This window comes from Trachinotus anak, unplaced genomic scaffold (genome assembly GCF_046630095.1).
Source record: "Trachinotus anak isolate AG129_WGS33_773 ecotype Australia unplaced genomic scaffold, CSIRO_AGI_Tana_v1 ptg000010l, whole genome shotgun sequence".
NCBI classification, from domain to species: domain Eukaryota; kingdom Metazoa; phylum Chordata; class Actinopteri; order Carangiformes; family Carangidae; genus Trachinotus; species Trachinotus anak.
This window is the reverse complement of record NW_027273861.1, coordinates 2,017,014-2,043,788: the sequence shown is the minus strand read 5'-3', so window position 1 is coordinate 2,043,788 and position 26,775 is coordinate 2,017,014. Positions and strand designations below refer to the sequence as shown.

Sequence of the window (26,775 nt, the reverse complement as noted above, 5' to 3'; positions counted from 1 at the left end):
CCCTATTATTTGTGTCAACATCAGGATGAGATCTTGACAAATCCTACCACACTGGTGAACTTGTACTTTGAAGAAGGAATGGATGGGTTACCTCTCGAATGAAGGAAGCAATCAGATCTCCCAGTGGCCATAATCCAAGCAGTTTTCAGTGGTATCAAAAAATCACAATATAGAACCCTGCATAACAATATAGAACCCTTATTTTATACAATCATAAAATTACAATCACTTATGGCCACATCTTAGATTAAAACACAGTAGATACTATTTATGATTTATGACACAGTTCTGTGACAGTAGTAGTTTCAAACCACATCAATTATGGAATGCTTTTATTCCATGTTAAATGAATTGTTTTTAGCTTTTACCATAAAATATGATTACAATTTTATATGTGCTTGTCTTTGAATCATGAACTGAAATACAGCTCAATGAAATCTCTGAAACCTTAAAATCTTGATTAAGGTAATAGTTTTTATCTTCACAAATTTGAAACCTTTTCTGACACTCTTAATTAACACTATTTTTAACCAACCTTGTTTTACAGGATAATAATGTACTCACAAATACCCAACTAATTACAAAATAAACAATACAGCTATGGTTCACATTCAATTTCTTCAAGTTAACAATAAAATATGTCCCTATAATAAAGCTTTTAAGCTGTCCTAGCAGTAAACATTGCATTCTGCACGTAGCACATTAGCTAGCAAGCACACACACACACACTCACACACACACACACACACACAGTAGTAAGCCCATGTTGAAAGCGACACAAGCTACTGCCATTTGCTACATTAGCTTATCTGAAAATAACTCACCAAGACGGTCCAAATACAGTAAACCCACATCAGCAGGCTTCGGGTCGTCTTGGTTACTTAAGGTATTACTTCCAAACATTTTTAATTGTTACAACAAACCTGTGTGCAATAAATCATCAGGGATTTACTTCTCATTTCTTACTTGTATGCATGTGCTTTTCTCACTGCTTCGGTGTGTATGTTCTACTGCATTTGCTACCTGAAAGAGGGTGGGACTTGCTTTCTCCCTCCAAAAGTACTTCATGACTGCGTGATGTCCCCAGTGACAATAGAATAAACTTGACAGACACTTAGATCATCCAAATAACCTCAAATGACCTTAGGTTTGTGAATCAGAAAGTAGTAAGAAAATAAAACTATGATTAAATTTGAAATGAAATGAAATTTTTAACAAAATAAGGGAATTTTCTTTCTACTGGGTTACACTTTAATGTTATCTTATTTTAACATTTCAATACTGTTTGTTTTCTCTTTGTGGTTAGGAAAGGAGTATGTATTGTCCATGAATTATAAATAAAGTTATTTTTGAAAAAATAAATTCTAGTGAGTGCAGTCAGATTCTCTCAGCACCATGGTACCTTTTGACCTCTCCTTCGCATCTTTCTTTGACCTCAGGATGTTTTCCAACGAGGTGAAAGGAGAAGTTGTTAAAAAAGAGTTATTTTTATTTTTTGACCTTAGCCTTGGATCTTTTCTTGACCTTAACGAAGAGCTGTGAGAGCCAGGTTATGGATGTCACTCTTCATTCATTTAGAAAACATACTGAACATAAATCCAGTCAGCTGGAAAACAATTTAGAAACATAAAAATTTAAAGCTAAATTCTTCTAGATTGGTGGAACCACTTCCTCTCCAGCTTTTGTGAAATCTGCTCTTAAGCATGTGTTTTACCTCAGACCTAGTCACCTCTGACTCACTACCTCCTTTCTCAGAGAGGCCAAAGTGTCTAGTGTTGTGCACAGCACTATCGAAATCATCAACTTGTGTGGGCGTAAAGTCCTCTATTGTATTGACATGTGGCAGTGGACTAAATACTATTGGTATTCTTTCTTTAAATGTGATTACAGGAGTGTCAGACAGATACCTGTGGTAATAATGCTGTAACATTAACAAAATGGACAGGAGGGATTGTAAATAATAACTTCTGTAGGAATAATTATATGTTCTTTTCTCATTTCAAATAAGGGCTTTAAGTAATAAGCTCTCCCTTTCACATCTTACCAGTCTCAACCATAATAAACAGTCAATAGTAATAAACAGTCTCAACACATCTTAACAAACAGCTTTTACTCTCCTTTTCTCTGTCTCTCCCTTTTATTTCCCACTCCCCCTCTCATTTCTCTGACTGTTGCCTCTGGTGTAAAACTCTCCCCTTCCTATCTCACTCACTACGAGTTGCACTGATTAGCTGAGTAGCATCATGTGACCAAAGACAATGTTATAATTCTCAATAATTTATAGGTTATAGGTCTGGGTCCTGATAGGAAAGCATCTGGGTCCAGACCTGGACCGTGATCTATTAGTAATCTAAAATATTCAGTAACTATTAGAACTGGTTTTGTGTTTTCCAGTTTGGGCGTGAAAGACTAACACTGTCTCTCAGTTCATACACCTCCAAACTCACACTTGAGTTCATAAGTGTGTTCACATTGAATGTTCGGCAGCATGCTGTGCACTACAAGTACCTGGATGGTTCACTCAAGACAGCCAAAAAGTTAAGTGTAAAACGATACACCTCTCACCCTCAGTGGTCGCCACCTTTACATAGGGGAGGGACCACTACCGTTGCTTCAAACTTGTGAAAACAGCAGCAGAGGGAGGAGGTTGTTGCTGCAGAGCAACGCAGCCAACAGGCAGTGACAGTGATCATCATTTCCATTGAGTCCACAATGACAGTGTCTGAATTGAGACAACACTACACGGTCAGAATTCACACACTGCGCCAGTCAGTGTACAGTTTACACAGTGTACTACATGTGAGTGTACTGTGTACACAGTCTCCTACATGCGAGTGTGCACTTTACACAGTGTACTAAATGTGATTGTACAGTGTACACAGTGTCCTACATGTGAGTGTGCTGTGTTCACAGTGTGTGTACACAGTGTCCTACATGTGACTGTATCGTGTACACACACATAGGACACAGGAATTTCAGATGAGTTGTGACTGAGTTTAGGTTGAAGGTGACAAATGAGCTGGAGTGATGAATCTGTGAATTCATTTTTCCTGTTCTAACCAAATTTCAGTGAGACAGGTCAATATGGTCAAGTATCAGATCACTGAGTTACAGGGATTTAGATGAGAGTGATCTAATATTTAAGTCCATATTTAATTGTCCTGTTTCTTTATTTTGACGTAGTAGTTGTATGAATTAATTCTCTCTCGTTTTTATGTATAACTCTGCCTCCTGGTCTCAACTCTGGGATGTCATGGCTTTGGCTTTCTAATGAAGTCTGTCAGATTTCTGTCAGATGGAGCAGATGACACCTGATCCATCCATGTGAATTCCACATTCGTTTTGGTAACTTCTGATTGCTGTAATCAGGTGTCATTACTGCTGACATGAAAAAAAGAAATTCTTACTGTACTCATGCAGCAGTTTCAGGTATGACTCAGCATCCCTACTCATGCCCTGGGAAAACATTACAGTGTGATCTCTGGAGTTGCTGATATTGCATTTCTCAGGATAGAGCTGCTAATCATCAGGAATTCAGTGTCTGTCCCCTGGGTGATGAGCACGTCAGGGTGAGGGTGGGTTTAGAGAGGAAAAAGACTGAGTTACAGATTGAAGATGTGGACATTTAACTTTTACAGAGCTTACGAAGTCAGGAGGTCTCTAACTGCTGCATCAACTGTGACCATTCTGTCTTTAATTTGTCTCCTGTTAATCACCCAACTTTAAGTAGAAGAGTGAAAGTTAATTGTGGGAGTACACCTTTAATTCTCTGTTCTAGTTGGTCAAAGTTCTCTTCCTACTGCTGCTACTTTATTAACAGCACTCCTTAATATTTATCATATTAACAATGGATCAAATGACGGCATGTAATATGAAAGCAGTCACTAGGAGTGGGAGGTATCCCCAAACCTTTTTAGGTTTTTGGTTCAGTGTTTTCCTGGACCTCATCTTTACTGTTCTCGGTCACACTCACTGCTCTCAAAGCAGCAGCTGTTTCCAGAGAAACATCTGTATAAACCCACAGTCCTCAACCTGCTTAGCAGCAAACAGCAGACCAACTCAGTCAGAGAGCAGCTGGTGAACATAGTGGAGAATTTAGCACCAGATATTTCCCTCAGGAGCTGGTGGAGACCAAACACAGAGCTACAAAAGACTGGACTGAGATTCATCAGGTGACATAAACACCACTCCACATGAATCATGTTTCTCTAATGTGGAAAAAGTGTCAGTGTTGTGTTTACAGCTTGTTGTCATAAAACATCCAATTATGCTGCTTTAAAATTTTATTGATCCTTTTGACTTTAAGGTAAGCTAAGGAGTGCTTTTGTGTTGCCATGTGTGTGTTGGCGTTTAACTTATTTGTAAAATATGTGAAAAATACTGTTTTCCCATAATGAAAAGATAAAAACATGCAAAAAAGTTTTAATTTGTAATCCAAATGACACATATACAAGGATTCGGGATAATAGCATGTCATTTTCTGTGACCACAGCCAAAAGAACAACAAGAGAAAAAATACAGTCTGTACATATTTCAGTTTACAGTGAGTATCCAGATAACACTAAGGCAAATCATCAGCAGACACAGAAACATTACCTTTTTAATCCACAAAAGCAGTATCAAGAAGTGTCTTTGCTTCAAAACCAGAACTGATGACTCCCTTTATCAGCAACCAGCTGCAGAAGTTACACTGTGATAAAAGCAGAACAAAAACAGAAGGGATCGATCTAAAGTTTAATACTACTGTACATGTCTTCTCAGCAGCTCTGGAATACCACTCTGCAAAAAAAATGAAGCTCTGCTGTACAGCTCTGGGTTTGACCAATGTCTGCTCACTGACAGTAACCATAGCAACAGATGACTCAACAGGAGACAACACTACAACCTTACACAACCTTATAAAACCTCATACAGCCGTATACAGCCTTATACAACTGTATACAACCTTATGTAGCCATATACAACCTTATATCACCTTATACAGCTGTATACAGCCTTATACAACCTTTGTGGTAGTGCTCATTTGCCTCAAACTTGGTCTGTGAGATTTCTCTGTCACCTTTACACTGTGTGCAACCAAATCCACATGATATATTTTGTTGAATTTTTGTGGGTGACAGAAACAGAAAAGTCAGCTGTTGTTTGACATTTTGTTTAACCTAGTCACAAAAACTTTACACAGTTCATCACATTCATACCCACATATGAAAAATTATGTTTCCTGTACCTTTAAAGTTTCTTTTGTATGAGTGGAGCTGAGATTTAGATATATCCTCCAGGAACCAGAAAGATCCAAATAACATAATGTACTCTAGACCAAATTGAAATCATTAACAACAGAGAAATGCTGCAACATCTGCATCTGTCCCACTGCAGTAAGCTAAGTTACATCAAATTCATGTTTGTATGTTGGACAGAGGTGTTAGCAGGAAAGTTAATTTCATGCAGCACACCTCAGTCCTCAGCAGCAGACATCAGCCACCACTCAGTTACTTCCTGGTCATACATGTTCATTAGAACATGCCTGCTACACCTGAACCACTCACAAATTTACTGCTGCTGCCTCTGTCATATTCAGCTTGTTTCATTACTCTGTTCATCGTCTCCATGGTGGGCATTTATTTTTCAGTGGTTACTCTTTGTTGCTGTTTTCTTTCTGGACAGACACATAAATGAAATGATATTTTTTCATCTTGTTTTTCTGTATTTTGTCATTCTGCAAATAAGCTCAACTATGTCCCATCTAAAGTTCCCATCAGTGAAAGCACAGCGAGGACACAATACAATATTTAAACTGCACCACAAATGCGTCAGACTCCTGTGAAAACCTCCCTGGTTCAGAAACAGTTCAATTCACTGTGGCAACAAAGAGGAGTATCATAAACTGAGCCTGATTATACATGTGCTTCACAGAGAGAATATATCTGCGGCATCACAGGATGGTGGTACACTGTGTTATGTATGTAATGACAACAGTTGTGATGTAGACTTTTCTGACTGAATCAGAGGGAAAGAGAAAATCATTAATACCCAGAGCTGTACAGGAAAGCCATGTTTTTGCTGGTAGGATCATCCAAGGCGACTCATCATGGACTTGAGTGTCCATCCAGTGTGACTCTGCGGAAATGAGTCTCACACTCTCTCTCTCACACACACACACACGTAATGAGGTGGAACATACACACATGCACTCATTACCATGGCAATCACTCTTCCAGCTGCAGCAGAGCTTTAAAGCAACGCACAGAATCAGGACTGAACACAATCAAAAGAATGTACAAAAAGGCACGTTTGACCCCAGTGCTCCTGTGCTGTGAGATTCAAGTGTCGATGAACGTCTGTAGCATGGCTGTCGTAGCTCTTAACCATCAGACAATGTCCCCTCTGAGTGCACTGTTCTGGCTGTTAGCTCAGGGCTAATGCTCAGATGATAATATCCATTAGCCTAAATGCTCTCCAATGCCAGGTCACACTAGGCCCCGAGTCAGTATGGTCCCTAGTGTCATCAACTGTCCTCGAGAGGCAGCAGGTCTCTTTACAAGCTGTCCCGTGGTAATACAGAAGTGCCCATCCAAACTCAGTGTTTACTTGTATTATGTTTCCTTAAATCCACCCACCCCTGTGCCTTGGAGCAGGGGTGGGGTGGGGAGGATGGTTTGTTGTTGGTGGAGGCTTAGGATGCTAATCATCCCCTCCGCCATACAGGTCGGCCAATTTGCGGAAGCGTGGTCCCCAGTCGCCAAGGTAGTCGTAGTCCTGGTCTCCACAGCTCGAGGAGGAGTGCAAGGAGCTGAGGGAGCCGGCGGTGGAGCCACTGCCCTCATAGTCAAACACTAGCAGGGAGTCATAGGGGGGCGCGCTGGGGTCGTTGTCTGCTGCCTTCAGGCCCTGGAGAGAAAAACAAAGGACAGGTGGGTGAGAAGAGAGTATCGTCAGACAGGGAACAACTTCTAGAGTGGAGGAGTGAGGAAGAGTGTGCATAATTTATACAGGCAGCTCATATTAAACAAGAACTGAACCTAGTTTGACTTAACATAAAAAGGAGCAGACAGAATGGTGAGCAAAGATCCTGCATCACATCCATTGAGACCCAGTGGATCAGCTGAGGGTTCAGTTAGTTGCACCTCATCAGTGGCAGAGGAGTACATTAGAGTCACAGACTCCATAAATATCAGTGTTAAACCACAGAGCAGCAGGTCTGTGATATCTGCTGTCAGATCGTTTGCTTACATTCCAGAGAACAGCTGAGAGAAGCAGAAGTTCTGGTTGAGAGAGTGACAAAACTCTGACTATATCTAGTGCAGGATTATAGTAATCCCATGACGTTTCTATAGTAACAGTACGGGTATTATAGAAACTTGTGTCCATGCAGTGTTAATCCCTGGAACCATGTCTGATGACCCTCAGTTACCTGCTCATACCATCTGAAAGGAGCTGAGTTCTCTTCCTGATATGTGGGATTTGTCAAATGTCAACCTCTCAATCACCAGACTGTCTGTTTAACCAGACTGCCCCCCCCCAATCAACCCCCAGAGAACAGCCACAAGACGACTGGGATATGGAGGATATCCGAGAGCAGTGTTTGTGTGTGTGTGCATGTGTGTGAGTTTGTTGAGATGAGATGGACAGTAGAAGGGAGAAAGAGGGAGGAGGGATTATGTAGGGGGATTTGGGTCAGGGTGGACAGATGCTACCTCTATCTCTAGGAGGAGATTCAGCAGATTACCCAGTGTAGCCTGATTTTAAACCCAGCAACCCCTCCCACACGCACACATGCACACGTTTCACACATACGTTTTACACACACACACACGCAATCTTTATGAACTGACTCAAAGAACGTCTACACTGGTGGAGTGAACACACATCTGAAATGACCATCTACACCATCCTGCCGAAACTAACAGAACAGAGACTGGCTATTATTTTCTGAGATGATGCAGCAAATCTGATAAACTGTGAATGTTTTGTGGGCCACGTCTGTCCTCTGACTGAAGACACTCCTGCCACCCTGACACTGAAAGGCAGGAAAGAATTGACAGAGGGAGGCAGAGGGAGAGGCACTGGCCTGTCATGTCTGCAGGATTAAGCTGTCTGGATCAGCTTGCCATGTCTGACAGGTCCCGCTCATTATTCATAGCTATGCTTGGCAGATGTCTTTATGCAGCCCAACCAAAAAGACTCACACACAAACAATATGGAGGCAGCTCGCACACACAGAGCAACATGCATCAGCTACATCCACAGTGATGATGATTCTTCAGTGCCGACCTCGAGATGTGACAAGAGTTATCAGCTCTACTAAAGGAAGAGTTGAGTGATTAACTAAGACTCATGTTAATCCATCTATGGGATGTATGTAATGCTTTGAGGAAGGTTTAAAGGCAAAGCACACACACACACACACACACACACACACACACACACACACACACACACACACACTTACTCATAGATTCAGGGACAGTGTGTGCACCTGCCCCCTGCTGTGGGGTCAGATTATCAGAATCAGAATCAGAATCAGAATCAGAATCAGAATCAGAATCAGTTTTATTGCCAAGTATGTTTTCACATACAAGGAATTTTTTCTGGTGATTGGTGCAATTGATCAGCAACAGTGGGGCTCTCTAGCCTTGTTGATAAGGCTAATAGCAGATGGGAAGAAGCTATTTTTGTGGCGAGAGGTTTTGGTCCTGAAGGACCGCAGCCTCCTGCCAGAGGGGAGTGTCACAAAGAGTTTGTGTCCAGGGTGGGAGGAGTCAGCTACAATCTTCCCTGCACGCCTCAGAGTCCTTGAGGCGTACAGGTCCTGGAGGGACGGAAGATTGCAGCCAATCACCTTCTCAGCAGAGTGGATGATACGCTGCAGTCTGTTATTGTCCCTCTCCGTGGCAGCAGCGTAACAGATGGTGATGGAGGAGGTGAGGATGGACTCAATGATGGAGGTGTAGAAGTTCACCATCATAGTCCTTGGCAGGTTGAACTTCTTCAATTGCCTCAGGAAATACATCCTCTGCTGAGCTTTTTTGATGAGGGAGCTGATGTTTAGCTCCCATTTGAGATCCTGTGTGATGGTGGTTCCCAAGAAGCGAAAATGCTCCACGGTAGCCACGGGGGAGTCGCACAGGGAGATGGGGGTGGGTGGGGCTGGGCTCTTCCTGAAGTCCACTATCATTTCCACTGTCTTCAGAGCGTTTAGCTCTAGGTTGTTCTGCCTGCACCAGGTCACCAGACGGTCAGTCTCCCACCTGTAGGCAGACTCATCGCCATCAGAGATGAGTCCAATGAGAGTGGTGTCGTCTGCAAACTTCAGGAGCTTGACAGACTGATGGCTGGAGATGCAGGTGTTGGTGTACAGGGAGAAGAGCAGAGGAGAAAGAACGCAGCCTTGCGGGGATCCAGTGCTGTTGGTCTGGGAGTCAGACACGTGCTTTCCTAGCTTCACGTGCTGCCTCCTGTCAGACAGGAAGTCGGTGATCCACCTGCAGGTGGAGTCAGGCACGCTCAGCTGGGAGAGCTTGTCCTGCAGCAGAGCCGGGATGATGGTGTTGAAGGCAGAGCTGAAGTCCACAAACAGGATCCTGGCATAGGTCCCTGAGGAGTCCAGGTGCTGGAGGATGAAGTGGAGAGCCATGTTAATGGCGTCATCTACAGACCTGTTGGCTCTGTAGGCGAACTGCAGGGGGTCCAGGAGTGGGTCAGTGATGGATTTGAGGTGGGACAGGATAAGGCGCTCAAATGATTTCATGACCACAGAGGTCAGGGCAATGGGTCTATAGTCATTTAGACCTGTGGGCCTTGGTTTTTTGGGGACAGGGATGATGGTGGAGGATTTGAAGCAGGCTGGCACGTGGCAGGTCTCCAGTGAGATGTTGAAGATGTCTGTGAACACTGGAGACAGCTGATCAGGACAGTGCTTCAGGGATGATGGAGAGACAGAGTCAGGACCGGCTGCTTTGCGGGGGTTCTGCTTCTTAAAAAGCCTGTTGACATCTCTCTCCAGGATATAGAGAGACGTTCCTTTGGTAGGGGAGGAGGAGGGGGGTTCTGATGTGGCTCTGATGTGGAGGTTAGTGTCAGGCTTGTCCCATTGTCTTTCAAAGGGGCAGTAGAACTCATTCAGATCGTTGGCCAGATGGAAGTCGTTAGTGGAGTGGGGGGGTTTAGGTTTGTAGTTAGTGATCTGTGTGAGCCCTTTCCAGACAGAAGCAGAGTCGTTGGCTGAGAACTGGAGCTGAAGTTTCTCAGAGTACAGTCGTTTAGCTTCTCTCACCGCTTTGCTAAACCTGTACTTGGACTCTTTAAACCTGTCCCTGTCCCCACTCCTGAAAGCTTCCTCCTTTTGCCTCCTGAGCTGACTGAGCTTAGCTGTGAACCAGGGTTTGTCATTGTTATAACTCACCCTGGTGCGTGATGGGATACAGCAGTCCTCACAGAAGCTGATGTATGACGTCACAGCCTCTGTGAACTCATCCAGACTGTTGGAAGCAGTCCTGAACACTTCCCAGTTAGTTATTAAGTTATTAAGTTCTTAAGTTATTAAGTATGGTAAGTATTAAGTTATTATTAAGTATGGTCCAGTCAGTGTACACTAACGTTGTACAGTTATGTTTCCCAAACAGGTGTGTGGAGGTTAAACAACACAAATTCACTGACAGCCAATAAGAAGAGAGGCTCTGAGTCTGTCTTTTGATTGGCTGACTGTTTTCCAATAATTTCAATAAAAAATTAGCAGATTCTGAAATCTGAGATTCTGAACACTCAGAGAAATCCTGCAAGGTTGGATGGTGGGTCCAGGTGGGCGGGGCTTGGGGCATGGCTGAGAGCAGCGAATGCTTTGTTGTGACATCACATGGTTCAAGAAGTCCTGATGGCTCATTTTAAAGCTCCAGTAGGCAACCATTTTATTTTGCTTATTTGCTGAATCTGTCACTATATTCTGACAGTAGTACATGATGCAGCCACCTACAGCTTGTAATGCGATTAGCAAAAATCCACCGCTCCCGGTTCAATACCACCAATCAGACCCAGGGGGAGGCTGACTGTCAATCACAGCCTGTGCACATGCTGCAGACAGATTTACCTCCCTCGTGAACGGTGCCTAATGCACCTACTACACAGCTCTTGCTAGACCTGCTTCATAATCAAAAACACTTGGACATCTGCCTTTAGACTATATGGACCTTTAAAGATATTAAATATGGAAACAAACACACTGTATATATGTGATGAGTCTCAAAGCCCAAACCTTTAAGGAGCTGTGGACTGGAGCCAGTCTGTGTGAGTGAACTCAGTCTGGTATCTAGGCTGGACATCTGTGGCCAACTAATCTTAACCGTTACAAAGCTCATTAAGTCTGACACAGACTCTGTCTGTCGACACCAGGTCTGTTTCTTAATTAAAGTGAGACAGGCATGTCTCCTCCCATCATCACATCACTGATTTATCACTGCATCCTCTGTCACACCAGGGGAAGAGACTGAGGACCACTAAGCCTAGAACTAAATACATCATGTTTGTGAAGCTTCCTGTTTAAGCACAGGCAGTGTACTCTGTTTTAATCAGCAGTAATCAAAGTGTCTGAACATTTCAGTGTGTGAGTTGCCATACTGGCAGCTCTGAACAGCTCTGAGAGAAAACTGTTTGAATTTCAGTATCCCTAAATCCTGTCAAACGATGAGCTAAACTGCACATTCTTGAACACTCTTTGATGCCTGATACCACAGGACAGAAATGGTTGAGGGAAGCAAAAGATCTAACGTCAGATAATCCTGCTCCTTCTGGACACAGTGCCCGCTCAATGCTGTCTTACACACAGTCTGTATCTCACTCAGGTTGACTCATCACTTCCTGTGTGCTGAATCATGCGTGCACTCAGTGCTCACACCTGCAGGTTTACACTGGCAACACTGACGTTTATTGTTGTTTATTGTTTTATTATTGTCTCAAGAGGTTTCAACTGGACACCAGGATATTTGTCCAACACACACACACAGCCACCTGTTGTCCTACCTCATGGATGAAGTCTCCTATGTCTCCTGGGTGGGGGGCAGCAGAACGAAGGGGGTACTGGTGGTCATAGTGGAGGGGCCTCTCATCCAGACGTCTGATCCCCACTTTGACACACTCTGGCTCCAGGGCATCAGGCTGCTGCAGCTGACTCAGATCATAGTCCTGAACACACGCACACAGAGAGAGAGAGACACACATTCACGTGTTGGTGTCACAGTAACAGGAGTAAAGTCCATTTTATTTATATGGCACAGCATCACATCCTGTGCAGCACCTCATATGTCCTCAGACCCTCAATATATTGTGAGAACATTGGCTACAAATCCACATCACAATCCTTAGACCACATCAGTACCAGGGTCGTCAGGTCTCAGACTCTGTGGTGTTTGACCCTGAGGCCAGCACACATCAAACTGTCGATCCTCAGTCTGGTTTTCAGTAGACCTAGACTAAAGATCATCAATAGTCATGACTGTGGAAAACAAAATGATAGGTGATCCTGTTCGGTGACACATACTAAACCAAATACTGGACTACTGAACAGTGACCAGGTGCTGGTGCCAGATGTAAAGTCAGAGGATCAGCTGTGACCAGCGGGTTCATCATCAACAGCTCTGTCCAATATCTGTCAACAAGTTTCAGTCTGGACCAAACAGGTGGACTAACCAACCAACAAAGTCACTCTGCCATCTATACAGCCAGGCCACATCTAATGTATGACATCACTAACACCCTTCCCCACCCACTGCCCCTTTGTCCACTGGAAGAGTGAAGCTAATACCGCACAACACAGACACATGTTCAGACTAAACCACTAATACAAACTCATGTCTGTAAATATGAATTCACAGATATGAGTAGAAGGAAGCGACTGTGATTCCCCATGAACTGGATCTGCTGATCTGGTCTATCAACACTCTCTTCATGCAGCTCCCTGACATGAATCCCCAGCACTGTGACACTCTTGAGACAAAAGTATGAACGCCCTTACTCATCACAGTGAAGACATTTGCAGATCTGGGGCCGGTTGCACAAAATACCTTAAGTTCTCTACTCAAGTATGACACTTAAGGTTAAATATATCCTTGGCTGAGGGAGATACTTAAGAAGTGTTGCTCAAAATCTCCTAAAAGGTTTCCTTACTTAAGGAAAGAAGTTAAGTCATTTGCAACAGCGAAAGATATTTTACAACGGAAAAATTCAACTTTTTCCATGGAGACCGTTGATATGCTGCCATTAACACGTGATAGCTGTTATCACTTTCCACCTTTTTAGGAAGCTGGTAAGAGTACAGTGCTATCTCATCCCCATGTCTTTTTAAGGGGAACTTTACATTGTTCGTCAGAGAACGTTAGAACTGTGTGAATGACCTGGCACGCCACTGATCATGTGATCTGGCACACTGCTGATCTGTTGACATGAAATACCTCGACTATACCTGACTGGAAAGATGATTGCTGGTTGTAGTGTGTTGTGGTGTGTTGCTGGTTGTGGTGTGTTGGTGTGTTACTAGTTGTGATGTGTTGCTGGTTGCGGTGTGTTGGTGATTTGCTGTGGTTTGTTGCTGGTTGTGGTGTGCTGCTATATTTGCAGTGTAGCTAACTGTTGTGTGCTGGTGTGTTATTGGTTGTAGTGTGCAGCTAGTTGTTGCTGGTTGTGGTGTTTTTGTGTGTTGCTGGTTGTTGTGTGTTGCTGGTTGCGGTGTGTTTGTGTGTAGCTGGTTGTGGTGTATTTGCATGTTGCCGGTTGTGGTGTGTTTGTGAGTTGCTAATTGTGAAGTGTTGCAGGTTTTGGTGTCACTGGTTGTGGTGTCTTGGTTTGTTACTAGTTGTGATGTGTTGCTGGTTTTGATGTGTTTGTGTGTAGCTAGTTGTGGTGTGTTTGCGTGTTGCTGGTTGTGATGTGTTTTTGTGTTGCTTATTGCGAAGTGTTGCAGGTTGTGGTGTCACTGGTTATGTGGTGTGTTGGTGTGTTACTGGTTGCGGTTCATTGCTGGTTGTGGTGTATTGCTGGTTGTTGTGTGTTTGTGTATTGCTGGTTGTGGTGACAGAGCACCATAAAGCATCCGATACAGAATCACTGATGCTGACCTGCTGATGCTGACATGGTGACGTCATGGCTGAACAGTGTGTAATAAGAGTCCTCTGTCTTTAGTGACTTGTCAGCAGGATCATTCCAAGTTGTGACCAACAACACAATACCATTTCACTGTTGTAAATGACAATCAGGTCATTTAAAGAGAGGGGACTGCTCTTCTGTCTGATCTCTAACTGCAGATGTGGTTATTCCACATGAAGCTGCACATCGTCAGACATGATGACCATGGAGACCATCAGTCTGAGGCAGACCGTTATTGTGTGATGAGAGGTAGGTTGAGTCTAGGGTTTAGTCTGAGCATACACACACTTTAAGTAAATGGGTCTATCAATAGCTTCATGGTCCATCTGTATTTAACAGCTGATTTCAATGACTCACTGAGTCTGATGCAACATCTCCCATTCCTCAGGGAGGAGTGAACCTGGCTCTAATGCTATTTAATTAGCATCCACTTAGAGAAACACAGGCCATCTTTCACCTTCTCTTACACAACATCGGCATAGCAAGCATGCAGAGGGGAAGTGTGTGTCATGGCCTCTGATCTGTTCTTCTTGAATGGTGGTGTGTGAGTCACTGCAGCAACCATCCAGAAACCATTTCATGCGCTCTGGTCTCCAAGGAAATCGACTGAAGCAGCCTTTTCAGGAGAGTAACGGCTTGCTGTGGACTGACCTTGGGCTTTGTTCACAATAATGGCCAACCAAAGGAATACTTCTCACAGAAGAGCAGCTGAGAGCCCCACTACTACCTTCAGGGAGGAAGGAAACACTGTCCTTCTTGTATTTCTCATCTTACAGGGATCTGACTCTTGTCTTCTCAGTGATGAAAACCACACTTTGACATAGGGAGAGACTAGACACACTTAAAGATTCAGGCTCACGTCTTGTATCCTGTGTACACTCTGCCTCTACACTGGCGTGAGAAGCAGTGGTGGCCTAAAGGTTAGAGATACAAGCTTGTGACCGGAAGGTCTCGGGTTCACCACCCCCGACTGGCAGGATTAAATCTACAGAGGGGGGAAGCCCCTCCTTCATCAGCTGCTCACAGGTCAGACTGTGTCTGAACCTCAAGGTGTGACTGTTAGTGAGATCAGGGTGGTCCCGTTAAAGACGCTGCCTCTCAGTGAAACCAGCCTGAAAAATAAAGGTTACGAAAAAACAGTCGGCTATATTAACTTTTAAAAATGTCTTAGTGAAACAATGACACTGAGGCAGGACTAAGTGACACTGTGATACTTTATCTGCATCTCTGTGATGTTGTCAGAAATCACAACGAGCACAGCCAGGCTGTGTCCCACATGTCAGAGCAAATCTGCATTAAGTTTAAGTTCTCCAGCCTCTGTATACTGTATTCAAGTCATGACATGTTGGTTCACTGTCAAAGTCACTCTGGCTACAGGAAGATGATGATTTCAAATTTAACAAGACTTTTGTGCCCCTACAGAGATAACACAACAAAATGATCTGAAGCCAATATTTACAGATTTTTGAGTAGCTAGCACCTAGGCTAGCTAATTGCTGCATAGTTTACATATTACTAGATGTGGCCTAAGTCTTTTGGGGGTATGCTCTCCATGACTACACACTGTTTGATTCTGAGCTGTCCCAGACAAATGTTTGGTCATCAACCCACAGTTTTCATCTTTGGTGACAGCTTCATTCTCTCGTGTGACCACTGCTATGAACAAGAGCTACAGACCAGCAACCTGCAGCACTGCATGTCTGCAGACAAAGAGAGGAGCCTGCCACGTCAACATGATGCACTGAACTGAACTAACAGTTCCACAGTTTGCTGCATTTCTAAAATACCTGAGTGGAGCTAATGGATGATATGCATCTGCTTACATCATCAGACTCATCACACACACTATGACAAGTCACATAAGATCCTGTGTCCACATGGTGCATGTGGTAATAGCACATTGTTAATGTTGGACTGTGGCTATTGCCTGGAAATAGTACAGACCAGTAAAGGTGTGAATCTTACTACAAAATAATTAGATTTGATCATTGTTGCACTGGTCCTGAAACAGCGTGCTAATGGTAAAACAGTGCCATGTGTTGTGGCACCACTAGTGTCTTGTAGGTGCATGTATGTTGTACATGTACAGCAGAACTACCCTCCCCTCACAGCCACTCCAATGATCCACTTCTGTATATGGTAAACATGCTCTGAGTCTGGCTTGCCTGGTGAATGAGGGCTAAACTTCCTCCCAGCAGAAGTGTGGAGCAGCTTAGTGCTTCAGCAGAGGAGCAGTGTGGAGTGACACAGGAAATTGTTCTCCAATAGAAAGCAATGAATCCTGTTTGGAGGTCCTCTTTGTGGTACACTTAATCTTAGCTGCAGGACAGATGATTGAAAGCCGCAGAGAAGCAGTGTGTGTGTCTGTGTGCCAACATTATGTGTCTTTCTTTCTGAGACTGTGTGTGTGATTGAATGGGACTGTGTGGTAGTGTGTGTGTGTGTGTGCTTGTGAGGGAGACGCAGGGTTTAGTGTGAACTGTTAGAAGGATGTGAGAATATTCAGTGCTGCTGAACATGGGTGCAGAAGTTTTCCTCATAGGTAGCTTAGCCAGATCAGATGTAACACAATGAAGAACATACCACAAATAGATACAGAATCAGTTTCAGTTCTTGCACTTTGTAATTGAATTTTCATTTTTTTTATAGTGTGCATGTGTTTGTGGTAGTGTGTATATGTACCTGGTCCTCCTCTCCACCTCCCTCCTCATCGTATTTGAGGATGTTGTCTCGGACGTCGTCCTCTGGGTCAATGAGGAGCTGCTTGGCCTGCCGCTCCTTGTCCCTCCTCTTCATCCACATGACGAACAGCAGCACTAGCACTGCAGGAGAGAAGGACTCTTGTTTAATATAAGGGGCAGACCAGGTCTCCACTGAACCCCATTGAGTTTCAGGAACTGATCTGGACAGAAAGAATATTCTACACCACAACAGTAGAACATGGTTCCACAGAACATCCAAAAAGAATCATCAGATTCAGCATGGGTCTTCCTTTGGGGAGCTTCAGTGTTGTTGGCAGTCTTTTGATATGCAATATTTGTGTGAAAGTTTGTTGTAAAAGTGACACTTAAGACAAGTACAGCCAGTTAACAGTGGTGCTGAAGAAAGCCTCTGTATATATAAAGGCCACCATGGACAGTGATCTGATCAGATTCTGAAAGTTTTCTCATAAATATACAGACAGAAGAAAAGTCAGAGGTCAACTCCCATTGTCATCAGACTATCTAACAACTCAGTCAAAGGCAGTGGATCATGACATAGACTCAATCTTAACTAATTACATGAATAAGCTATTGGATAATTGTGAATTTCCCTATAGGGATAAATAAAGTATTTTTTATCTTTCTTATCTATATGCTAATTTGCTATGTGGCAAAAATGTGAAATGAAATGCTCTTTGTCGACACATATATGCTCAATTTGAATTTGATGCCAGCAACACATTTCAAAAATGTTAGGACAGACTGGAAAAGTTGTAGCTCACAACTAATTAGGTTAATTGGCAACAGGTCCGTAGATTATTGGGTATAAAAAGAGGCTCCCAGAGAACTGCTTTGTTTAAAGGGGGCATTAAAAATGCTGGGAAGAAACATTTCTACACTCTCAACATGTGGAAGCAAGTCAGTGATTTCTACACCCACAACGCAGCTATAGTGCTGGATCTGTGTTCTTCTTTCAGATGTGAACTATTGCCTCATTATCATTAACTGTAAAGCCCATGTGATCTCCTCACATCTCCACTGACAATCAGTTCAATACCCAACAACAGCTGAAATCCTCTCATATGGAATTGAAGTGATTAAAGGGAACACACACCTCTTATTATGACACAACTGGCAGGTTTTAACACTGTGCTCTTGATAATATTAATCTGTGTGAATTTATGAGACAGAGGAGCTCAGGCAGGTAAACCCACACCACTGCACCTGCACGAACCAAAATACATTACGACGCTAAGTGAAACCTCCAGTGAAGATGATTTTAACCCTGGAGAGGTGATCTGACAAATGGCTTGTCACCATTAGTCAGGTTTCTGGGTGGAAGCAGCAGTGAGGCTGGCTGCTGGCAGCTCAGAACCTCTCAGCCACACAACACGTCCATCAGGACGCTGCCTGTGTCCAGCTCCACCACTGGTCTCACTCCATCACCTGCTCAGAGACTGAACCTTAGACTAACTCATCTGTCTTCAGGTGAACAGGCAGTTCTGCTGTCTTTTCTCATCTATTCTTTTCTCTTTTCTCTTCTCCTCTCTTCTTGTCTTTTCTCTTTTCTCATCTCTTCTTTCATTTCTTTTCTTTTCTTTTCTGTCTATTCTAATGTCTTCTCTTTTCTCCTCTTATTTTCTCCTCTCCTCTCCTTTTCTTTTCTTTTTCCTTCCCAATCCTTTATGGTATTGCCATGGCAATGGTTAAAGATTTGAACTGAAAATTCACAACTTTCACTAAGATGCCAGAGGAACCTGCCTCTTACTTATTACATTCATTATTAGGTAGTGATGAAACTCAGGTACATTATAAAGTGAGCAGTGCTGTGCTGCTTTTAGCTGTGGCACTGCTGGACTTCATCACCAGCCTATCTCCTGCAGCATGCACAGCTGCTCCAGCTGCTTTTATTCCAACTGTCTGATGAAACATTGTGATTTGATGTAAAAAACATCCAGCCGGTGAAACCCTGTATGAGTCAAAGAACCATCCAGATCACCCTCCCTTACTTTAAAAATGTGATGCAATCACTGCATGCAGAAGCAGGCAGGGGCAGTATAGGTCTTCTGTACAAGTACTTGAACACTCGTCTTTTGTTGTTCAAAATCTTGTTCTTTTTAATGTCTCATACAGTAAATCCCAACCCAACATCACATGTTCAGTCTTTTACTGAGTAGGAGCTGAACTCATGTGTCTGTCCACTCAGCTCAGGAGGGCTGAGAGCTGTCATCAAGTACAACTTTTTAACAAGCACATAATTCCTGAAAAACTGCAACCAGCTGTGGATCAGAGCCATGATCATTCTGGGCACACCTGTACCTGACAGGTTCCTCTCACAATGGGTGGTGCTCGCTCCTGACTCCAGCTAGAGGAGCAAGAGAAGCAGTGATTTCTGTTGCTTCCAACAGATGGGCTAAAATGACACCTTCCCTCACTGTGGTACTACAGGTGGTCGAGGCTCATTAACGTATTCTGGGCACCCTGAGACAAACCCTACTCCAAAGCCCTCTACCCATACTATCTTCTGTACTTTGTGTATGCACCGTGTTGCCTCCAAATTCATGTTGAGTGAAGTGCAGAGAGCTCACACAGACCATGGCAGCCTCACTATAAACCCAGAACCAGATCAGTACTCCTTAACGGAAGAAATAATAACTGGTGTTTATGTGACTGAACACAACATCATTTACATGTGAACACAATGTCACCTAAAATAACAAAGGTGTTAAAGGTGTTTATTATAAATTTGTGGTTTCATGGTTCAGGCTGTTGGTTCAACCAGCTATGATACTGAGATCAAGAAAAAGAGGTCCAGCAGGGCAAGAAGCTGATGTTGGATCAGACGGGTGTTAAGCTGGGGCACACCTGCAGCTCACACATATATATATATATATCACATATTAAGGCTGAGTTCATGCCGCAGTGCATGCTAACATTTTTTAGTGAACAAGAAGCACAGCTGAGGCTTTAATTTTGTCATTAGTTTTGCAGCTATCTGGTCATAAACCTTCAGTTTTCAAACCTAAGTTTCAGGAAAAATGTTGCACCTCTACAGTGTTAATACACAAATGACTCAGGTGTGTTATTCAGACAGTTGATTCGGTAGAAGAAAACATCTGAATAATAGTCTACTTGAGTGACCAGTATTGAATGCTACATTCATACTGTATTTAGAATATGTGACTCATATTGAATAATCTAACAGAACAGATTACAGGTGACATGTTAGGGACTGTACTGGAATACATTTTAAAAGTGACTCTCCCAACATTGACAGTGGGAATTGAACAGTGGAGAGGATGTTCAGAAAAAGACAAGGTCAGTGATTTGGTAGAGAAAAAGTTATTTGGAAATTATTTCAGTGTTTTTATTTATTGAATGCAGCCTAAGACCGTGATTGGTCTGTTCTGATCAATAAAATATTTTGTGAAGTAACTGCATCTTCTATGTCCATATGGTATTATTATGCTGTTTTTTGAAAAAAGCTTAATTTTCACTGTCGATACACATACAGTTTCAGTGTGTGTGAACAATAGTCACATCATGTGTCATATATCACAGCTGTCGAGATATTTGTCATAAATATCAAGGTATGAAATTTTATTCACATCATGCAGCCCTAGTCTAGATCAAAGTGGTGGCCTGACCAACAGAGGGTTATCCCAGCAGCCATACCACAGTGTGCTAAAAACTGCACTCACACAACTAATGCAATTATAAGAGCTCTAAACTATGATGATATTAACAATGGACAGGTTGGCTAATACTTATGTTACCTATGATTTCTGCTTTTAGCAATGTTGCTACATTCTGTAATCTCAGCAATTATTGTGGTGGGTACAATTCTATCAAAACTGATAAAACTGATGGGCTGAGCTGTAGAAGCCTAAGTGATAAACCAGAACTACCACCTTGCAGTTGTACGCTTCCGTTTGTTTCAGATTACATCCCTGTTTATCCAGAGTCATATAAAATAAATTTGTGTAAAATCTTGTCACAGTTGCTCTTGAGTAATGGCTAAAAAGTGTTATGTGAGGTCACACTGCCCTTGACCTTTGACCAACAAAATCTAATCAGTTCACCCTTGAGTCCAAGTGGACATTTGTGCCAAATTTGAAGAAATTCCCTCAAGGCGTTATGGAGATATTATAGTCACAAGGCCAAAACCACACTTGTGAGGTCACTGTGACATTGACCTTTGACCACCAAAGTCTAATCAGTTTGTCCTTGAGTCCAAGTGGATGTTTGTGCCATGTTTGAAGAATTTCCTTGAGGAGTTCTGAAGATATTGTGTTCACAAAATCATGTTTTGTGAGGTCACTGTGACCTTGACCTTCAACCTTTAGCCACCGAAATCTAATCAATTTGTCCTTGAATCCAGATGAACGTTATTACCAAATTTGAAGAAATTCTATCAAGGTGTTACAGAGATATTGTGTTCACAAGGCCAAAACCATGTTTTGTGAGGTCATGACCTTGACCTTTGATCTGTGAACTCCAAAATCTTATCAGTTCAAGCTTGAGCCCAAATGAACATTTGTGCCAAATTTGAAAAAGTTCCATCTAGGCATTACTGAAATATCGTGTCCACGAGAATGGGACATTTATACATTTTATATTTAGATTTTCTACTGTTGAGAAAACGTGCTCTGTAGCTGCAGCAAAATGTGTGTGGGTGAATATGTGCGAGCGTGGGTGTGTATGCGTAGTGTGTGGGAGGTTCACCTAACAGTATGATGATACAGATGAGGATAGCGATGATCGCTCCGGTACCCAGTCCAGCAGAGATGATTCGCTCCATGTCAACACAGTCTCCGTGGTGATCACACTGGCATACCTTGACCCTCAGGTAGGATGTGTTGGACATTGGGAGGTTGCCAGAGTCTGTGATCATGACTGGAACCTCGTAGATCCCGCTGCCCAAGGAGCTGATTCGCAGTCGAAGTTGTGCGTACTCACCTACAGTATGAAGGGATGAAGATGGAAGGACAGATACATGGGGAAATTTAAAGATAGCAAGAGCGGTTGGTAACTCCTCACTTACAGGCTTCATATTCATGCCCTTTCACAGGGACTTATCCGGAACTGCTCAAGTCTGCTAATGGTCACTGCAGGAGCTGGGGCTTTTAGCTTTGCCAAAAGCAAAGATTCAGATGGAGAGAAGAGTTCTGCAAAACCAAACCTTACACTAAGGTTACACCTTACACTAAGCCCACAAACATCTATTAGTAACTTCCAAAACTACTGAAAAGGAGAACAAAATGTTTAAACAGCCCATTCTGCAAAATGGCATCACATACAACAACTACCACAGCAGTGGAAACATATATAATCATCTGGTTGTTAGTAGATAGATAGACAGATAAATAGATAGAACACTTTATTAATCCCTTGGGGAAATTCAGATTGTCCAGCAGCTCATTAATGTATTCAGGTAAGATCAACTGCCTTTGTCTGAGGTCAGTCTGATGGCAGTGGGAAGAAAGGATTTCCTGAACTGCTCAGTTCTGCGAGATGAAACATTGGCTGCTGCTGTAGCTGCTTCTCTGGCCTGCAATGTTCTTGTGGAGAGCATGCTTGGTATTGTCCAAGATGTCCTGCATCTTATAGTGTATGAGTCTCTCCACAACAGTCCTGAGTGAGTCCAGACTCCTGCCAAGCACAGACCCAGCCTTTTTAACCTTTTTAATCTCCTTGTATTCCTGTCTGATATGCTCCTGCCCCAGCAGACTGGGGCATAGAAATGGACACTCTCCACCAATGACTGATAAAACATGCAGCATGTCATATCAACATCAAAGGACCTGAGCTTCCTGAGGAAAAAGAGCCTTCAGTCTTCCTGTAGATGGCATCTGTGTTCAGGGACCAGTCCAGTTTACTGTCCAGGTGCACACCTAGGTATTATAAGTGTTCACATCCTTCCTGCAGACCACTGTCCCTGAAACACAGTTACGCAGCCTGATATACTGTGGTCATCTTGTGAGGTAATCCACAATCCAGGATGTGAAGGAGGGATCCACAGCCCATCTCTTCTAGCTTGTCTTTGAGAATGGGGGGTTGGATGGTGTTAAATGCACTTGAGAAATCAAAGAACATAATTGTCATGTAACCACCTGGCTCGTCCAAGTAAGTATGGGCCCTGTGGAGCATGTAGAGGAAAGCGTCATCCACTCCAATTTGTCACTTGTAAGCAAACTGTAGAGGGGTCTAGTGTGTGTGTGCAGAGAAGCAGCCGCTACAGGGTCTTCATAATGTGTGATCTGAGGTGACACAATCTAAGTCAAGACATAAGTTTATTAATTTAAAAGTCTTTATAAGCAAAGTCAGGATGTGTTTCAAGTCTGTAAACAGTGACCATTAAACTGACACATCTTCAGAATATTTTGTTTTTAAAATTGGGGTCAGACAAGACACTCAAATGCATCAGGACATGGAATGAGTTGAGGGGTGGAGTGCTACCAACTAGACATAATTGGACTCTGTAACTAAACTTCTCTCCAAGAGAGAAGGGCTGGACACTATCTTTTTCTGATGTTGCCAGGGGGTGAAGCACTGGTTTGGGTATACTCTTGAACTCTGGCTATGTGCCAATGTGTTGGAGTTCTCCCTGGAAAACAAGAGGGTTGCCTCCATGTGACTGTGAGTTTAAGATATAGGAAGGCTCTGACTGCTGTTTGCGCTTACCATCTGAACAGAAGTTAAGCAGCCTTCTTGGAGTCTTTGGCTGTGGTCCTGGAAAGGACACCACTTGGGGACTCTATAGTCCTCTTGGGGGACCTTGATGTTCACATGTGCAATGATAAAGAAACCTGGAGGGGAGTGAAAGGAGGAACAGCCTGTCTGATCTGAACCTGTGTGATGTTTTGTTAACCCAAGCCCAAACATGTAGTGAGGGTGGCCTGGGAACACCTCACTGATACCATTGTCAGCAAGGTTTTCAGCTACACCTGGGGAAGAACTTGGCAGCAACCTGAGAGGTTTTTCAGGCATGATTGGCCTAGGGGTGTCCTGAAGCAGAAGATGTGTAACAGAGGGGCTGTGGCTGCAGCAGTTGCAGATGCAAAAACCTGGGTGTGTCTCGGGGAACTATAGAGAAGGAGTCAAGGAACTTCTAGCAAATCATCAATGAGTCAGGCAGGTAAAGCAACTCTTGGCTGAAGCTAAGTTCAGTGGGAAATGAGTACTGCTGACCCTGACCAGTTATACCACTGAGTGATTGAAAGAACACTTTGAGGAACTCCTGAACCTGGCCAAAATGTCCTCCAAGGAGGAGGCAGAGTTTAACAACTCAGGGGAAGCCTCACTTATATCTCGGAGCAAAGTGGACTCAGATGTGGCTGCGGAGCAATGGGGTAGAGTCATCCAGTCTACATGGTCATTCAGTCTACATGTGTTTTTTAGACTTAGTTGTAGACTGAGTCCAAGGGGGTTCTTGTGGGGGGGCAACGTGAGAATGTGAGATACCAGGGCTATTACTACAAGCCATCTGGCCTCATATAACGAGAGTAAGAGATGTGTTCATATCCTAAGCAGGAAGTCAAGCATGTTTCCATTTGGTCTTTGCTTCTGCCAATATTGTCCTTTGCCACAAAACCTGTTTGTGATTTTCATGGACAGGTACATTACAGTGCAGCTGGTCGGAGGAGTGTGTCTGGTTCAGGGATAGACGCGGTAGTTCTGTTGGCTTTATCAGCCAGTGACCTTAAGCGTATACTAGATGGATGAGTGCAAAGTGGCTGGGCTAAGAGTCAGCACCTCCAAGACTGAACCATGGTTCTCTGCTCATTTTGATTTGGCAGTGAGTTGCTGCCCCAAGTGAGGGAGTTTAAGTGTCTCAGGCTCATTCATGAATGACGGTAAAATAGCATATGAGATTGGGGTATATTCAGCAGGAATGCATTGTAATGAACCGGAGGAACTGGAAAAACATTGCTGGGGAAAGGAAAATCTGGACTATCTCTCCTGCTGGCACTGCGATCTGACTCTCAGAAAGCTGCATAAAAAGGGTGGATGGATGTTTTCAGAACTTTATTAGCAGTATTTTTTACAAAGCTGACACCATACCCTTTGAATGCACAGACCTATTTAATACTGTAAATATGGCAATGCTTGATGCCATAAAAAAATGTAACGCTTCAAAGCTCATATCAAGCTTTCAGAGTGTCAGGTCTCAAGTCTCAAATAACTCCAATCTCTTTGAAGTCATGTCCAAGTCCAATCTCATGTGGCTCATTGTTGTGACTTAAGTCAAAATATGAAATCTCAATGGCCACTGTGGTTAAAATGATTTACTGGACCTGGAGTTACAGAACATAAGGAGGTAAATCACCTCCTGGCTGGCTGCGATTGTTGTCACCTCATGATACAGAGTGACTATATAAATAACATGGTTTAATCAAGTGATATCCCACACTGACCATTGAGGCGACTGAGCGTCCAGTTTCGGCGTACATCTGATGGACGATTGGTTAGCTCAAAGGCAAAGGGTCCAGCGTTAGGGTTCAGGTCTGGGTCACTGGCTGTGATGTTGATGGCATTGGGATCTGGCCTCTCACACATTTCTACCTCAGGGGGGAACACGTGAGGTGCATTGTCATTGATGTCTAGCAGAAACATCTGAAGGGTGCCTGTCCCACTGGCTGGCGGGATACCTGGAAACAAAATGAAAAACAACAAACAATATTTTATTTTATTTTTTAATACTAATTTAACAAACAATGCACACCACATCTGTAGTCCCTGAGTGGAGGCCAATAGTGGTGTGCAGGTTGACTAACTACAAGCTATCAGGAAGCTGAGGTGAGTAAGACTATGATTAGTAGAATCCATTTTACACCAAAATCTCCTACCCATTACATTTGCACTGACATCACTGGTTCTACTGAATTGTTTTCCTCATAAACATAAATGGAGAAGAAAATGTGAGTTCAAGTTTAAAACTTCGGTAAGATCTGCTCATTACACCTCACATTAAACCTCATAATAAAATCAGTCCTGAGGATTTCAGTAGTGAAAATGGCCTTAGGGTGATTAAAAAAGGCTTACTCCCTTGGGGTCTGGTTTGATTAACGTGATGTAACTGAAGTCAGCTCATAAGACATCATGTGTGCCAGTTTATATTTTGGCCTGGAGGAAGCACAATAGTTCAGGCATTGTCTAAAATGAAGAGGGTCTTTCCTAAGGCGAGGATGATGTACTCTGTAAATTTGTCCATAAAATGCTATTGTTTCTTATGACCAAAGAGAAATGTTGGTCTGATGGTAACACTAGAGGAAGGTCCAGACAAACAATATTAGGATTCATTCTCTGGGGTTGATGGAAAATCTGGGCAGCAGACAAAGTGACCTCACCATGATGTCACACAAGAGGCCAGGTCCTTACCAACACCAGTTAAAGTTAAGCTTTGTGAAATTCTATATTTTTCCTATAAAGGCCACTGTATCAGTTATTTGACATGAACACATGGTCTCTGGTAATCTTCATGGACACAATGTAAAACTCCAGTAAGCTCAGCAGTAGTAGGCTGTAGGTAGGTTAGTAGGCACAAATAGTGACAGCAGAAAAACTGCAGACATGTAACCACTTGCACAAGCTGTGTTTGCTCTTGTGTCTGAGAGTGGTTTTATATCAGTGAACTCTTTGCAGAGCATGTGAGGATGAGGTAAGACTGTCAGTTAGCAGGAGGCTCAGTGCACAGCGAGGTCTCTGTATAGAGGTGGTGCAGGGCAGAGGGGATGGATGGAGCTGCTGCTCAATGAACATTCCTCTTCAACTATTCCACTTCCACTTTGAACAGAGGATCTTCTTTTCTATCGCTGTAAAGCACAATTGTGATCAGAGACAGAGACTTTGTGAATCATGCTGAGTGAAAAGGAAATCTTCTCCATTACAAATCAGTGGGATGACTGTATCCAAAGAGTTGTTGATGTAATACTATAAACCA

The 26,775-nt window shown here is 43.1% G+C and overlaps 1 protein-coding gene across 5 annotated transcripts in view; it reads right to left on the bottom strand.

Annotated features, from left to right (window-relative positions):
• Positions 1–4,406: 4,406 nt before the first annotated feature.
• Positions 4,407–26,775, bottom strand: part of LOC139626485 (cadherin-2-like) — a 91,931-nt gene continuing 69,562 nt past the window's right edge. For all 5 annotated transcript variants that reach the window (XM_071486812.1, XM_071486814.1, XM_071486815.1 and 2 more), the window contains 5 exons: positions 25,250–25,483; positions 21,558–21,791; positions 16,813–16,952; positions 12,013–12,174; positions 4,407–6,888 (listed from right to left, as the gene is read on the bottom strand). In XM_071486812.1, the coding sequence (XP_071342913.1) occupies positions 6,682–6,888; positions 12,013–12,174; positions 16,813–16,952; positions 21,558–21,791; positions 25,250–25,483 (977 nt within the window). In that variant the 3' untranslated portion in view covers positions 4,407–6,681. The remainder of the gene's footprint in view (positions 6,889–12,012; positions 12,175–16,812; positions 16,953–21,557; positions 21,792–25,249; positions 25,484–26,775) is intronic.